Raw genomic sequence first — 17,460 nt, 5'->3', positions numbered from 1 at the left:
AGGTCGCGCATGGCCTTTTTATCGGTAGACCAGCGAAATGATCTACTCTTCTGTAAGTGTGAGCTCTTGCGGCTGCTTCTACGCTGGATGAATTTTTGTGTACCTACGCGTTGAATTTCGGTGACAGGTGCGGCACTTCAAGCACTGGCTTTGGATCCGCTAAGAAGCCGAAGGCGATATAAGCGTCGACAATGCAGAGCCTACAAGGACTGTTGCAAGACAACTTGTGAAAAAGCAGGGTTCCATTCGACGGCCAATGGACCCCCGTGATTGTCTAGAATAAAGGATTATCTTGCTCGTGAATCATTAGTTCAGCGTGGTACACCAACTGTCATTGTTTTCGTAGGAAGTATAACCCAAGTTGCGAAAAAATTGGGGGATACTTAAGCTCCGCCTTTAAGGGGATGACGCAACAGCGGTTCATCTTGCCCACGCAGATACGAACACAGTTTCCTCTTTTAAAATCACAATCATTACGTGAAAGACCACACGACTTACATATAAAGCCCCGATTTATCCAAGCCCTACGAACGTGTTTGCATGGCGTACCGATAGCTTGTCTGACTCGCAACCCGAGGCCCCGAGGGTCAGGGGTTTCTGATGCGCCGCTCGTGTAGCTGGCGCGATCTGCGGGAGCCTCTTGTAATCGAGTAGACGTAATTTTTCCGTCACGCCGATGGCAACGCCGGAACCAGCCTTTCTGCGACACGGAGCCCTTAGGCTTTCGCGTAAAAACTTGCGCAGGCACCGATAAGAGGCCGACCATGTCTTGAAGGAAGTGGGGAGGGTGATGTCCTGAGGCACAAAGCACTGGAAACGTAAAGTAAGGTGCTCAGAAGGTGTGCATTCCATCCATAGTTTTAGCGGCCTGACTCCTGGAGGATTCGTCCAGGTGGGCAGGCTCTTAACGGAAAGCCCCAGGAGCAGCTAGACTTCATTTGGGACTCGTCTTACTCGCTTCTCGCGATGAGTTTTCAAGAAACGCAATGGCGGTGTGATTCGAGTGAGCGAGCCTTCCGTGGCGCTTTTAGATAAAGAGACCCGGTTTCTGTTAAACCTGTGACGGGAATTTTATTGTTTTTGTTCGTTTTTTGTTCCTTTCGATGTATTTCATTAACTATCTCGTGTGTTACACGTGTCACTATCTCGGTTCTCGTACGCTATGCGCAGATGCAACCTTTGCTGCTATATGTCTTTTTCAATAAACTTCAGTTGCTAGTTACCGCTCGTCCTGTCCTCTTCTCGTTCTTCAGTCCTGTCAAGTTCGCGGTTATTCCACCTCTCCAAAATGCTATTAGTTTAACTGCACATGCTTACATCCAGCGCATTTTTAACCAAATTTTATCGCTAGATATCGCGTGTTCATACCGAATCACGCCCAGAACGTGTTCTAGAAAGGCGTTTTGCCCTCTGTACATGCCCATTTTTTCATCTTGATTTCACCAATATCATTAAAGGTGGAGCGTTTTTGCCCGTGTGGCTTGTCTCTTCGCTTGGTTCTGGAACCCCCATAATGTCACCCATCACCCGGAAGTGCCTCCTAAGACAAGCCAACCAGATCCCTGCTCGCAGACACGCTTGCGGTTTGTCATATTGCATCTCACCATTGTTCCATCTTTGTCTCAGCCGGCGTGACGTATTGGTCATCGCCATTACCGCTGCACCATCGTAGAGAGAATATTCCTTCTGCCATAGCTGCGAGGGCGAGCCACGAAATTAAAAAAAGAAGCAAGAAACATTCTGCCAGTCGGCAACGATGGATTGAAAACATTTCGTGCGGGCTGAGGAAGAGCACGCTTGCAGGGCGTGTTGTGTTTCGGGTACTGGGGCCCGATCCCGTGCCGTTGCGCTTCAGTGGTCGATGCAGAATCAGACGCGGTGAATGTGCTCGCCTGCAAAGCTTGTTCACTTACGAGTAGATACAGGTGACAGATTACGGCAGTGCTTACGAAGCCGCAGTGCGCAGGCACCGAGCGAACGCACATATCCGCTGGTGCACGTCGGGTATGTCATCTGTCGCGATCGTTTACATGGGTTTTTCCCAACTTGCAACGGCAGTCCTCGCCGCACCGCACGTTGCGTCGCTTTTACGCGCACACAGAGTTTCCTCTTGACTGGTGTTTGTTCCCTGACGCACTCTGCTCTTGTGCTCTCTCTAAATGTTATATCTGTTATTTTCCTTTTCTATATACAGCTCGCTGTGCTCTGCTGCCCGTAAGTTAATTTGAATTATTTTCATTCCTGCTCCATAGGTGAGCCCTGGCAAGACCCAACTATTGAGGAATACTGGCGCACGTGACCTGAAAGTGCCTGTCAAATGTGCTCCACCCAATTCTTATTCCCCTAGCTGTTCCAGTTTCGCGGTCCGGATGTTCAGTCACTTCTTTCCTTAAATAAATGTATTTGTTTGCCGCTTTAAATTGTTACCAATCGTGAACTGTCGCTCCCTTCCTAGGCTGTTGAACATTCGCTTTCATATGCTCTCCAGACATTGTTTTTCGCACCAACTTCAATTGAAACGCGATGTTTATTCTGCTGCCTTCTTCGCCTTTTCTTGCCTGGGCAAGTGCTTAACACACGTCCAACTTTTTCGAACAAAAATTTTGAAAATTGGAAAATTGCAAGACACTCCTATGGAAACAATGAAGGTAATGGTCCATTCTTCGGATAAGTGGCAAAATCTTTCTTTTAAAGAGTTTCCGCCGATCGCATCGAGCTGTTAAGACTGCCATAAGAAACAAATGGGGAACGCTCTTGATGATAGCAACAACGTTAATAGAAAACAAAATACAAGACTGCCTTCGGGTTACCTAAGGATATATTGATTGTTATAGTGAAATCTTACATTGCATGAAAAAAATGCGTTCATAAACGGTTTGCTGCTCAGAAATGCTTCTGTACAGAAATGCTGGGTATGGCGCAACCTGAAGCCATTTTCTTGGAAAATTCGGCTTGGAAATAGGAACAGAACACAGATTAGCGTTTTGTGTTCGTGCTGGAGAGGACGAGAACATATCTGTGACTTTTAAGCAATGTACTAAACCGTGTTTTCGTACATACTTTCACTTTTAGTCAAAGTAACTCGCACCGTGTTATTACGTCAATGGTTTCAAAATTTTGAGAACAAACAGCGCTTACAGACAAAGGACCAGAACAAGAAGGACACACAACTGCGCTTTGTCCGTGTCCGTGCTACAACAACCATGACGAAAGAGTGATGGTGCTCAGCAGTGCAAAAGAAAGGGAGAAAATGGCTGCATGAGTTAAATCGACTCTCTCCAAGCATATCTATAGGCAATCCCGGAAAAGTTCTCCTCACTCGCTTGGGAAGCCTGTAATGCGTCTTCTAACCTGGCCCATGTATGTGGTGCGTTTATTAAACTTGAGAGAAAAATAACAGTACGCGTGCACACAAACACTGATTTTTAACGTATTTTTAATGTGATAGGATGCGTTTGGTTTTCACTTTCTTTTATTCAGATGTATTTCATTTATGACAAGCGAAATACAAGTGTCTGACCATTCATGTTTGATGGCTTGTACATGTAGTCGACACCATAAATCACAGCAGTTTTTGACTAGATAAATTGAAACACGATAACAAAATGCGCGCATGCGAATATGGAAGCGACAACTGAAGCGTCTCAAAGTAATCCACCGCTTATATAACAAGAACAGGAATAGAACAGCATCGAACGTTGACAGAGTGTCAAGAGGTCGTGTTTTTAGAGCTTTAAAACTTAAGTAATTGCTCGTTTCTGTATAGGCCTATTTTTTCCTCTTAAATAACTCGCTATTAGTTTTACAAACAACATTTCTGCAAGTGATAGAAGCTTCTTTTTTTCTTCAGTAACTGTAACTTCCAACACTACATCGTTTCCAACAATATTCACAATGCCTTCTCTTGTAAGGTAAAGCATGTGGAATATTTGCTACCACTTCGTTATACTTGTAGGATAACTCTGAGAGCTGTTATGAGATTGTTGTCAGAACGAAACTGTCAGACTGTTCGTTCTTTCGTGGGGTGATGCAATGGCATTGATAACTGCAGCGAACATTTCACCATCGATCCTTCCTCGAACAGCATCGAGAGCACGGACTACAAAGCCCGCACGGGTCGAAACCACAGGGATCAGGTTGGCGTACATGGCACATTTTCATTGGCCAACAGCTGATAACAAAAATGAAGGAATTATGACGACACTGAGTTTTCTTTCACGACACAGTATTACTGCGGCTACTATCCCTAGGACTAACACTACTCTTGCCGCTGCTAATAACTACTGCTAGTACGAAGTACACGCCGTCAGAAGTTTGCCAGGCTCCACAGATTTGGACCAGATAACCGCAAATGGCACATTCTAACACTAATGTTGAAGTCACATTGATCAGACGGTGATTACGTGATCAGTATAGTGATGACGTCACTGAGTTTTTTTTGTATATATACGACATACGTGCAACTACTTCTACTATATCTCTAACACTATTGCTACTGCTACTGCTACGATGCTGTGAACCCCGGTAAACATCAATCTATCAAGCTATTACTATAGAACATCAGGCTATAACTATATAAGTGAAGAACCCTGTGAAACTCTTGAATAAAGCTTTGAATGCTTCTGCGTAAGTGTCAAGCTGTCGTTCATGGATCCCGCGTAAAGTAACAGAGGGTATAATTAAAGTAACGCGGCATCGTCTTCCCTTGTCACTTCTCCTGAGCGCACCTTCTGTTCAGAGAACCTTAAAGTATAACTGAGGACTGTACCGTTGAAAAACAACAATTGTCGTAATAAAATAAAATTGTGAAGTAGCGACCAAGCCAGATCTGCCGCCATCAGGAAAACATAGGTTACTATAGATAAATTCTGTTGTTTGACGCTAGTTCCTGTCGTCACGAAAACTTTTCATTAAAAAATAGAACCAATATTCCAGCTGTAGCAACACTAACATGATCTCATCTATTTTAACTGGGAGTGATGTACAATCAGTCCTCGTCAGCTGCTATAAAGCAGAGAAACAAGCATGCGTACTAGTCTGTAATCTCTGAGAACATCGCAGTGCCGCTTATATAGCCGCTGCTTTGGCACGCATCTAAATGCGAAGAATCATAGCTGGTATAACATAGCGACTCTACGTATATCAGTTTGACTGCAATTTCAATTTTCGCCTCGGACCCGTCGCGTCACCGGTATCGCCAACATCGGCCCCGTGGTGCAATGGGTACAGAGAAAAGAACAGAATCGGATAAAGAGAGTCGCAGTATTATACCGGTCTATGCTTTTCCCGCCATCAGCGCATTTTTTTTTTTTTTCAAGTAGAGGCTATGTCATTCGACATTCGCTCTCTGTGAGTAATCGCAAGTGCGGGCAGCTGGTTAGCCAAGGCGACATCTGTCGTCGCTGTAGTCGACGATCGCGATCGCTGCTGGCTCAGGAGTCCGCTGATCAGTGAAGAGGACGACATCATCTTGGAGATTCGCCGATGATCTCTGAAACCGAAGAAGAGAAACACACCCTGCAGCCCGATGAAGACGATGCTGATGCAATCCATGAGCAGCGAGTTGACGAGTCCGCTGACCAGACCCAGAAGCCACGAGATGCCCATGATGAAAGCAAGCTTCACGAACAGCAGGATCCTCGACGGCTTCACGTTGGTCTTGAAGTCGAACTTCTGAGACTGCGACTCCGTCCTCCGAATGGTGAAGACTGTGTGCAAGTAGAAGGAAATGTCGACAAGAAGCAGCATCAGCATCGGGGCGAGGAAGAATACCACGTGACTCCACTTGTTGTTAATGAAGCACCTCGGCGTGCCGTACGAAGGTGACAGCACGGAATCACTCCGGGTCCAGTTGATGACAGAAGCCACGCCGACCGCTAATAACGGCAGCCCCCATCCGGCGAGACTGTAGCGAACGAGACTCTTCCAGTCGCCGCTGGGACGGCGGACGAGGATCAGCGTCTTCCAGATGTCGTACGATATCACGGCGGTCCAGAACGCTGTAGACAGGAAGCCGAAGTGGATGAACACTGCGGACGCAATGCACACATTGCGGCCAAAGTCTACTGCGTTGAAGACGAGGAAAAAAAGGTGAGTGAAGAACAGCGTCATCGACAAGCACAGGGTGCAGCGGGAAGAGAAGGTGCGGCCTTCTTTCGACACGATGTAGATGGCCAGCTTGAGTAACAGGCAGAACAGCGACACCGATATGCACACGATGGTTAGGTAGCCGCGAATCATGACCGCCGTGCTCGGGCCAGCCTCTGTGGCATTGCGGTAGCGGTAGGTGAGAGACTGGATGTAACACTTTCCGTTGTATGCGGTGTAGCAGCTGTCATTCTTGGCTACAGTCCGGAATATGGAGGAAAGGTCAAGCTCCGGCAGTTTACCAGTAACTTTGACCTCAACGCTCGTCTTACTACTAATCCTCTCAGCTGGAACGCACGAGAGAGATGCCACGTTGGCTCCATTGCAGCGAGCGCAGTAGGCATTCTTGTAGAAAACTGATTCGTATGAGTCATCCATGACAGGCGCGAAAAAGCCTTTGCAGTGTCGCGTCACTGACTCCATGGTTTCTTCGGGGCAGTCTTGAATGAGCGGGAACCGGCTGCACTGGCGCAGGTGACCGTAGAAATCCTCCGTGATGTAGTCAGGAGGCCGCAGCCTCTGCTTTCCTTTCGACCCTACCACTACCTTCCAGAACTGTACCTCATCCAGGTCGTAACTGCAGAAGGCGCAGAAGGCATTGCGATACGTTACCAACGACCGCTTACTCGTGACCGGAATGTAGAAGAACATCTCACTGGGACTGAAATTGACATTTTCACAGCGTTCGCGAACGTCGTCGTGCAGAGGCCACAAATCGTCGCACCGAGATGATAAAAAGGCGTGCTTCGTTACGCTGCCTTCAAGAAGCAAGCTAGTACACTTCCATTTCGAATTTAGGGGAACCGCGTCCACATCTACTCCCCTCCTTTCACAATCCCAGCAGCAGTCTCCGAAGTCCTCGCAGAATCCAGTGCAGGAGCACGTTAAGTACGTCCAGTTGTAACAAGAAAATGTGCCATCACTGCAGCAGTCGAAGTCAGACGGGCATTTGGTAATCGACTCAAACAGGTCACTGGAGAGGTCGCCGAACAGGGGGTGTTCGTCCTGCCTTGCGTAACTTATAAGAGTCCCGTTGCATTCACGTTGGGATGCCGCACAACGCGCAAGCAGTAGCAAGAGGACGTGTGGGAGAAGACGCATGTCCGGACCATCTGACGTCTTCTTTTCTTGCTTGTTCTGTTGCTCAGGAAAGTGACCTTTGTTCTGGAACGAGTCAGAAGGCATTGTGCTCATGTGAGAAAGAAGCCAGGTGGTGTCCTATGTCATCCTGTTATGCCTGCACATAATCTCGCCTTGTCGGCCACAAATATTTACGGGATGCTGGTTTTTGGGAGATTATTTATTTCTAGAGCCAGGCATGCCAGTCGTCCGAAATGACTGAAGGTCTGGGGGAACATACATGCTGCATCAGTTGGTACAACATTACCAGGCGGCTGGGTCGCAAGGTAGTGTTACAATAGCTGTTTTTTGTTTTCGGCCACACGCATCCCGAAAACTTTTGTGGCCGTTAGTATGAATTTTAGGACCGTGTAAATGTAATAAATGTGATAATAATACGCTAAAAAACCAAGGTTTCCGTCTGGCCTCCACTAGGTGATAGTTGCCAAAATCGTAAGCTTCAAGATAAGACAAAAGCTGGCGTTCCACACCAGCGCGGAAAGCCCGGGCTTCAGATTGTAAACTTCTACAGTGCTTTACGTTGGCATCGACAAACGAGAAACTGCTTTACGGGCTACAACATCCACACGGCATCGCGTAAGTGCAGATATAGAAATCAACAGAGCGACAAAAACTTCTAACGTTACGGTGATCGCATACATGTTTGCTGGAACGCCACTGGGAAAAACTAAATTCGCTTCCAATTTTACTGAGGTGCTACCGGATGCAACTAGAGATATTTGTTATTCCAATGACGACTTATCAGCTGCTGAACACGGAAGCCGGGATCGCGTGCTCACTTGATTGTACATATCTCGAACAGACCATGAAGTATAACTAGAGCCGTCAGACCATTACGCGTGGCTTTACAGGTGGTTTTAACGGGTAACTTGGGTGCACAAGAAATTCGCCGTACTCACCAGCGCAGAATGCGTGCAGTCAAAACGTGCGAAGTACAAGGTCGCTATGGAGAGCTTTCACGTCGGTCCGAAGCCACTGCGGCAGTATGCGGCGCATTGTTGCCTATAGTGTGTCAGGGCAAGTAGAGGAGCGTCCTCACGGCGTCAGCCACAGCGCACGAATGGCGCGGAAGGCGCATACACTTACCCGGATCGCTTGCGCCTAACGTGGGAAACACGTGAGCGCGGGCTTTTGTACGGCGGCTCCTGAATTATGCATCGGCGAGCGATCACCGGGCACGGGCCGTGGACGTGGTGGCATCTTTTTTTCCCTACCGGCAATTGGGCGACGGCACATTCGGATGATTAAGGCATCCATATTGCATACCCCCGTTACCTTTGAACAAGGAGCAGGACAACTGCTCTCTCGCGGACCGTTTACGGCGTTTGCCCTTCAACGTGTGCACCCGGTACACGATGTATACGCCAACAGCGTCGTTCAGACAGCGGCGCTTCCCGACACGTGCCTTCTTGTGAGATGGTTGTAGTAATGCTACCATAATGGCGTTACCCGTATGTGGAGCGCCAGCAAACCGCATGGGCAGTGTCAGGAGTCCTTTGGCATATAAGGCAAATACGCGCTTACTAGACGCGTCAGGCTATGAAAAAATGCATGGAGCGGCCACAAATGAAGCATTCCGTTAATGAATGCTCGCGTGTCTTGCACACTACAGCGCTTGTTTATATGAATGAATGCTGATGGCCAGGAGTGACTAGTGGCTGGCATCAAGACGTACGTTTCCCCGCTTGTTTCTCTTCCGCAGCCGGGTTCTGACAGTCAGAGTAGACTTGCTTTTCGCGCATAACACATACCGCTTCTCGTGTAGCAACACCTGACAGCCTTCGACTAACGAGCTCGGTACGCGTGCGCATTAGTGGAGAGTCTCTTTTTTCAAGCTCGGACTGCATTAGTGCAGTCACGCACATAGTAAACCGGAACACACGTGAAAGCCTTCTGTCCGTATTACATTAGCATACAGCCTTGAGAAAAAAAAAACGAACAAGTGATACAGTTCCAGAAGCAAGAGGTACGCGTGCGCATTAGTAGAGTTTTTTTTCAAGTTCGGTCTGCCTTAGTGCAGTCACGCACATAGTAAACCGGAACACACATGAAAGCCTTCTGTCCGTATTGCATTAGCATACAGCATTGAATAAAAGAAACCGAACAAGCGATACAGTTCGAGAATATGAGCCTGGCTGGCGTGCTCCTGACACAGTCTCGGGATACGTTCTAACGAAGCTTATTCTACACTCCGCCGGAGAATCAGAGAGACATCGACAGCGTGTTATTGTTAACCGTTCAGGCGACTATACTGGCGTGGGCAGCCTTCTGCGGCTGCGTAGTGCAAGCTTCAAGCGCAGGGCGGCGGCTTCCATAGCTGCGGGGATTCCTCGTGAGCGCATGGGAGCAGCGCATTGGTGGAAGCCGTAGCCTCGTGCTCGTATACAGCTTCTACTGAAATGAGTACCCGAGAATAGCGTACAATCATCATCCTACACGTTCTTGCGTCGCTTACCTATTTGCACGTCGTGTTCCTCCCGGGTCATCCTCGTTGAGAGCAGAGGCCACACAACAACCGCGACGACAGTGGTTTTTCCGCTGGGCTCCCGTCGGCTGCCGAAGCAGCCAATGCCAAGCGGATGTCGGTCGTCGCAGCCGCTTCATGAAAGACTCTGGCGTAGAACTGGTTTCGTCAGCGCGCTCTTTGCGAGCCCCTCCACCAGGCCGCTCCCCGTTCCCACGGCAGCGAACACAAGCGTGCGCCTCCCGCCAGCTGGTTATGCTTAGTGCCGAATGGCCTCCAAAGGGCCCCTCGTTCTTACGCGCTCATGACGTAGAGAGAAAGTGCGCGTTTTCGTCATCATGCGCGCGGGCTGTTGTATACGCCAGGAAGTCGGCGTCGTTAGTGACTGCGCGGCCCCGCAATCTGTTGACGTCTCGTACGGCTTCATTGACGGAAGCGCGTCCGGTCTCTTGATCCCGTTGCTTTTGACAGATGGCATAATTTTTTTAGATTCTCGTCACGTCGCATGTCTTATCAGAGACGGCGCGAAAGCCCGTCGCGCGGAGGTTTTTCCGGCGCCTCTTGCTTTTTCTCTGTCTTTGTTTTTGGCTCCTTATCCGTTTTCGAAAGCACAATAAGCTATTGACGGTTGCGGAAAGACGGCCTGGGACCAGCGTGCAAAAGGAGAAATAATCAAAATAAACCACTTTCGTTAACTTCGAAAATTCTTCGAGTGTAGTTGCAGCAAGGCTTGCAACAGTGTAGTTGCAGCAGCGCTTGGAAATTCATTCAAGACCGGAGAAGACAGCCTTGTGTGGTTTCTTGGGCGAGTTGGTTTACCATATTGAAATATACCTGCGCTTAAAAGACACGGACAGCCTTCTTACAGCCTTACGAATGTGTTTATTATAAGTGACTAACATACTTATTACAGAGAGTTCTGCAAGCGAAAACTATACTCCGCAGAAGCCGATTTTTGTCACCTGCTTAAGAAAGTCAACGTTACTAATCAGGTCTCCACTAAGCTCAGTTTTCAATGCGAGGGCATAGGAGGGCCGTGACAGCAAAAGCTGTCCGACGTCAGCGTAGTCGTTGGCGTCGGCTTCCGTGAAGCCTCCGCGCAACCGTTGTAGGCGGTGTTTAGGAGGATTTTCCTTTCGCCACCTGCCAACCGCCTCCCTCTCTATTTGTAGGAGAAAGGAGGGAGACGCCGGGAAAATAATGGCTAAAAAGAAAATGACTCCGACAATAGCAGGCATACGTTCAAAATAAAACTCCGCCCGAAGAACTGTAACTGTGCTAAAATTAGGCTTCAGGGAGCTAAGTCCCTGATGTCCCTTGCACTTACCCCATCCCTATTAACTTAACGAGATTGGAGGAGGTATCCCTCACGGGGGTGAGGGATGGGGTGGCCCTTAGGCATTCGGTGACGTGCCTGGGGGCTCCCAAGAAGATGCATTGCCGAGCACATTTCCCGAACTTCACACGCTGCCTACAAAGGTGCATCTTCGCCACCTTTTGTGGACATGCGCAGGAACGCAGAAATCGAGAACAAGAAGTTACTGGAAGTTGGACTTAGGGCTTCAAGGGAGGAACACCTGCACTTGGTTTTAGCGGACAACGCTAGGAGCCGGAGCCTGCCCAGATTTCTGGAAGAGAATAGCCTCCAGGACCTACGCTAGCTTACTGACAGCAGGCTAAGGCAGCAGCGACCAGCACTGGCACCCTTGGCTAGGAGCCCCGCCCGTCTGCGGACTTTTTCATTTATTTATTTGAATAAATGTTTTCATCGCCCCCACCACAGATTGTGACTATACGCAAATCTGGCTTCAGGTTTGCGTTGTTCGGTATCAGCTGCTTTTCAGACCGAAAGGGGCTCTTAGTTCGGAAACGGCGCAAGTGAAATCGCAGTTTAAAAATTATCCGCCACAATATTTTGTGGTCGTTGAAGCCAAAGAACAAATACACTCCTGGAAGGCTTCCGAGCATCACGCTTAAAAAGTAGGCGGCGTAGAACACCACCATGACCGACAGGTTCCCTTTCATGTTTGGCACAATGTGTGGCATCGACGCAATGAGACGACAAACACCAGTGGCGCACATAATGAATGCTAACCTTACGAACAAAAGCAAAGAGCGTCTTCCGGTAGCTTTTTGTCTTTCAATTTTGTTCGGAGTTTGTTTGCACCTCTTGACAGAGATTACTGTGTACGTGTACAGACTGAAGTTAGCAACGGCAACAACGAGCGGAACTACGATGGAAGTCATGAGCAGTGCACGGCCTCCGAAAAATTTGGAGAAGCAATTTTGGCCACGACCACTGCCTGTATAGCACTGTATTAAATAAGCCAGTAAAAAGAGCAGACCGGGAGTTCCCCATGCGAATATGCTGTATAAGACAAGCGTTTTGCTGCTTCTGAAGGCCCGTTTCGATGTGGTTAATGCCCTCGATATGTCGAACGAAAGGACAAAAGTCCAAAGAAAAGAGGACTGTGAACAGTACATTATAGAGAGCAATGTTGCCTGAAGGGCTGTGTCGTCCATGAGGTAGAGTGTTGCCAAACTCACATAGCCGATTAAATGGCCTGTTAGCAGTGTCAGTGCATAGCAAAGCGCGCAGCCTGAAATAAAACCCCGCGACGATCGGTCCGCACAGTACACGATTACCTTTAGCGAAAGGAATAAAAATGACGTGGCTCCTGCGACGATGTCAGCGTCGTGAGCGCATTCTCGCGCGACTCCATAGACGACCGCGTACGGATCCGACGCTTCGAGGGACGAATTACTGCTGACGCCTGCAAATGTGTCATTTGGACGGCCGTGCATATTGTCCTGAGGATGAGTCACAAAATGGCATTCAACGTTCGACAAAATTCTGAAGCGGCACACGTCACACGCTCGCTTATTTCTGCCTGGCCACCTGTCCTCCGAAGACCAAGTAAGCGTTTTGCTAACGGCTCGGCACGATATCCTGGTGACTGCCTGTGTTCTTCGTGCTGTTGCGTTGGTGCTATCAATGGAGTCACGGCGAGGAGCCCATGAGGCTCGTGGCACGGAAGAAGTTGACATTTGGCCGGGTGCCACCAATACGACTTCGCCGCTGGTCCCGACACAAGAGCTTTTGCTGGCACTGCATCGCAATCGGCAGGTGCACGTTCTCGAGCGGTTCCAGCTGCAGGTTCCACCGCGACACGAGGTTGGCTCGTAGGTGCACTCGACTATTTGCACCATTTTGTCCTTGGCGTTCGCCTTGTCATCGTCATCGCCCGCAGAATCATAGCAGATCATCTCCTCGGCGCAGGCTTGCAGGGCCAAAAAGGTGAGGCCAAAAATCAAAGACTGGTGTTTTGCCCGCCTCCGAGTTACCATGCTGGTTGTTGTTTCCTGAAAGCAAATTTTTACGTCATTCTTGAGCACTACAACCGTACGAACTGAATACAGTGTTTTAGGTCCCTCAGCCTGTCCTAGGCAATAGAGACATGCAATGAACTTTTCTTTTTGCATATTTAAATGACGTTGGTCATCTTGACAAGCTCGATTTCACCTTGAATGTTATCCTCATGCGTTCTTCACGCTGTGAACTCTGCTAGCCCATTTATCGGACTATGCACTTCATCATTCAATAGAGAACATCATTACTAGCCGATGCAGCTTAGTACGCACTTCATGGCCGCATTTTATCTCCTCCACTTTTGCTATTATTTTTGCCTTTTCCGCACCGCTCTCCTTCCGTCTTTATCTCCCAAAATTCCCTTCCCCATGTAGAGTAGCAAGCCTGCGATTTTTAAACGCCGGCTAAATCCTCTGCTTTTTCAGTAAAGGTTTTCTCTCTATTGAATAGCTACAAATGAGAGAAATAAAAAAAAACAGCAGTTCGCAATTCGTAGCCAGGTGCTGGAAGTAGTAAGACAATATGCCTGCTTAGGGCTGATTCGAATCATGAAAGGGAAAATAACTTGAAGAATAAGAATCGAGTGGGGCGCATATGTCAGGTTCTCTATGATCATGATTGGCAGTTTACCAATATCCCTCAAGAGAAAAGTATACAACAGCTGTATGTTACCTGTACTCACCCATGGGGCAGAAACGTGGAGGCTAACAAAGAGGGTCCAGCTTTGAAAAGAAAAATGATAGGTGTAACGTTAAGAGATCGGAAGCGGGCGGAGTGGGTGACGGAACAAACGCGGATTAATGACATCCTAGTCGAAATCAAGAGGAAGAAATGGGCTTGGGCAGGGCATGTAATGCGAAGGCAAGATACCCGCTTTAAGGGTAACAGAGTGGATTCCAAGAGAAGACGAGAGTAGCAAAGGCGCCAGAAAGTTAGCTGGGCGGATGAGATTAAGAAGTTTGGGAAGATACGGCGGCTCCAGCTGGCAGAGGACAGGGTTAATTGGAGAGGCATGGGAGAGGCCTTTGCCCTGCAGTGGGAGTAGTCAGGCTGATGATGATGATGCTTATGGCTGTTACTAAAGGCCGGCTATAAATCTCGAATTGCAAGGTAATAGTTAAAAAGTTAGCTATTACAATTTAGTTAATCACTTTACTATTTAACATGATTCGCCGTTTTCTGACGCCCGCCAATACTGGTATCACTATGCCGCAAAAAGCTTCTCTTTACCTCAAAAAAAATTAGACGCGGGTCTCCCAGAAACCCCTGGTATAGTCGAAATAAGCTGTCACCGACGGTGGAGCACTCCGGGCCGAACGAGCTGGAGCGTCCGTCGTGGTGGGTTCCTCTGTCGAGGCCTCTCTCTCTCTCCTCTGTCGAGGCGTGCATTGGGTATGGCGTGACCATCAAATAAAGCACCGAGAAACAAACATAAAGCAGGTTCACCTCATTACTGCGGCAGTGGCTCCATAGGAGATCATCCCTGACGTACAAAGCACAAGCATGATCATTCCCTTGTCGCCATCGAAAACAGGTGTGCACCTGGCGCGGTGCGTCGTAGGTACAGTCGGGGACAAAACTCTGCGGACCACGTGTTCCTCAAACGAACCCGATAGCTCTGCTAATATCCCATGGCTGGAGACCACACTTGTGGAGGTGAAAGTCAAAATTATGTTCTTTCATCTCCCCAAGCTTGGTCTCCAGCCATAGGATAATAGCAGAGCTATCGGGTTCGTTTGAGGAGCACGTGGTCCGCAGACTTTTGTCCTCGACTGCACGTGCACTAGTTCTCTCCCTCATTCTACACCCTCCTTAGCCGCAAGCTTACTGCGCCTTTCTTTTCCTCAAGACAAATTTCAATTTTTTTTTTTTTGCGCAGGTGTGTCTGCGCCATATCGAAAGGAGGAGGGGCTGACATACAGCTGTCACTAACACTTTTTTGGATCAACAGCGAAGATAAGCCTATGGTTACGTCATCGGAATAAATCCTGTTGCTAAAGTGACATGCCTCTTCTGCGAGACGTTGCTGGGGACATAGAGACGACAACTGAACCTCAATGTTATCGGTTCCGTCACAACAAGGCAAGCAGAGAGCTTTAGCACACCATGATCCGTGATGCACTTCCGCGAGGAGCTATCCGCGCATGCGCAGGTGGTCCCGATGGGCGCACGCCTGCCGCTGCACAGGCGCAGTTTGGTACGCGCGTAAGCTGGTCAGTGTAACTGAACGCGGATCACACAATGTTAAGACTCGTAATTTTTGCAACAGCGCTGCGCAACGAGGACAACGAGCAAAGAGTGACACAAAGCGCCGTCTTTGTGTCACTCTGCTCGTTGTCCTCGTTGTGTAGCGCTATTGCAAAAATTATGAATCAGTACCAACTCGCCCAGTCTTCCATTCTTCTGATGTTAAGACTCTCCAGTGAGATTCCTGTAGTCGGCCGCGCACCTGTGTTCTTCGGCGCGCGGAACCGAAGCTGAAGCCGGCGTATGCCCGGTTATAAAGAAATTTTGGAGTTCAATAGCCTGCGGAACGCAGTGCTCATAAATGATTACTTTCCCTTGCATGCATAGGGGACCGAATACCGTAAAAGAAGGAAAAAAACTGCAATAAGGAATGAAGCCCGTGCACATTTCTGCTTTATGCGCCTGCGTTAAGTCCTTGCAAATTCAAAATGCAGATGGCGTTTAATAATCACCTGTAGAGTAATGACTTCGGCGGAAAAATCTGAAAAATATTTGTGATTATCAATGACAAAAAGGCACCAATGCTTTCCCGCGCGCATGGCCCGTCTTTTAGCGAATTAAGCTGCAATGGCCAAATGGAAAGGTAAGTTGTTGGTCGAGTTGGTGACGATGTTCCATGTCTACAGCGCGATAAACGGGACAAGACGAGAATAAGCATGTAAAGACAACGCTGTGCTTGTCTTTACATGTTTCTTCTCACTTTGTCTTGTTTATCACGCTGTGGATATGGAACAAATGGAAAGATATGGACCGCACTCTTTAGACTGCAACGAGAATGTCGGACGGCTTTCTCCGTTCACCTGGTTACTAACTAATAGGGGGCACAACCGTTCTTCGTGATTCTGTGTAACCACGTTTGGTCGTGCACGTGACGAATATAGCTGATCGGCTCATTTCAGGAGAGTTCCCAGCATCTTACGGCAACTAATGAGTGAGCGTGCGGCGTTCAGTGCACCCGCACCGTTATCTTGGGCTTCAGCCACTACGTGCGTACTCTCGGATCACCTCACGCTCTGCAGTTCCCAGTCGCAGCACACGATCATCTCTTCCTATTCATTTCTCTCTCCAAGCGCTTTCAATAACTGATACGTGCCGCCTAATGCACTCGGGTACTCGGGTGAATTGCCAACTTCAGAAAAAGAGCGATGCGAACATGACAAAAGCGTTTTGGTCGCGGGAGGACATTTTATTTTATTTTATTTTTAACACAGAATACCCTTAAGTTACCTCACGACTGAGAGTATTAAATAAGGGGATGAAGGTACAGGCAATTGATCAAAATAAAAACAAGAAACTGAAGCAAACTATAGGACAAAATGCTTAAATTATTTTTTCGCAATAAAGCTCCAATTCGAAGAGTTCGCTACTATGTACTCACTTGCATACGCTGTGCCTTGGTGCTCGAGCCAGGGAGGAGCGCACAGCGCAACACAAAATATCCTGCAGAAAACACAGGGCTTCCCACAACCTCTTCTCAGCTGGCCTCTGGGTCATCTGAGCCCTCCCCTAGTACACTCGCAGTGAGAAGATGAGTCTCGTCTAAAAAAGAGCCACTTCGACGACACTTGGAGCGCGCTGCGCGCGCTTTGCCGATGCAAGTGTGGCCTTGGTCAGTTGTCTGTTGAATAACTGCCTACGATGGCCCCGGGTATCTGGCCAGTGCGCGCCGGCGCCTGAAACTGCGACGTAAGCTTGGCTACCTGATCGCTCTGTCCCCCCATGGGCGCCGGTCACTTCGGTCGACAGCCGCAACCTGAACCAGTCGCAGCCGGTTTCAATCACGGTAGCAAGTGCGTCTGCCGCCACATGCTGTAGTACATGTCCCGGGGAGCCCAAAACAACTGAGTAATGTGAAGCAAATTTCGCGTAAGTCGCAATAACGTTGAATGGGAGATTTGGTTGGTTTATGGGGTTTAACGACCCAAAGCGACTAAGGCTATGAGAGACGCCGTAGTGGAGGGCTCCGGAAATTTGACCATCCGGGGTTCCTTAACGTGCACTGACACCGCACAGCACACGGGCCTCTAGAATTTTGCCTCAATTGAAATTCAACCCCGGCAGCCGGGATCGAACCCGCGTCTTTCGGGTCAGC

At 48.6% G+C, this 17,460-nt stretch overlaps 1 protein-coding gene across 4 annotated transcripts; it reads right to left on the bottom strand.

Annotated features, from left to right (window-relative positions):
• Positions 1-3,454: 3,454 nt before the first annotated feature.
• LOC149341969 (uncharacterized) lies at positions 3,455-17,008 on the bottom strand. Of its 4 annotated transcripts, none has more exons than XM_089544277.1 (2): positions 16,747-17,008; positions 3,455-7,311 (listed from the first exon to the last, which is right to left on the bottom strand). In XM_089544277.1, exons 1-2 carry the CDS (start codon positions 16,750-16,752, stop codon positions 5,314-5,316), a joined length of 2,004 nt encoding a protein of 667 aa, XP_089400403.1. In that variant the 5' UTR covers positions 16,753-17,008; the 3' UTR covers positions 3,455-5,313. The 4 variants fall into 4 exon arrangements, with proteins under 4 accessions (XP_089400403.1, XP_089400404.1, XP_089400405.1 ...); XM_089544278.1 differs by lacking the exon at positions 16,747-17,008 and adding an exon at positions 9,743-10,480; XM_089544279.1 differs by lacking the exon at positions 16,747-17,008 and adding an exon at positions 8,187-8,368.
• Positions 17,009-17,460: the final 452 nt, after the last annotated feature.

Source organism: Amblyomma mixtum, chromosome 5, assembly GCF_055824585.1.
Source record: "Amblyomma mixtum isolate Tamu chromosome 5, ASM5582458v1, whole genome shotgun sequence".
NCBI classification, from domain to species: Eukaryota; Metazoa; Arthropoda; class Arachnida; order Ixodida; family Ixodidae; genus Amblyomma; species Amblyomma mixtum.
The sequence above is the reverse complement of the archived record's forward strand: the minus strand, read 5'-3'. Positions and strand labels throughout refer to the sequence as shown.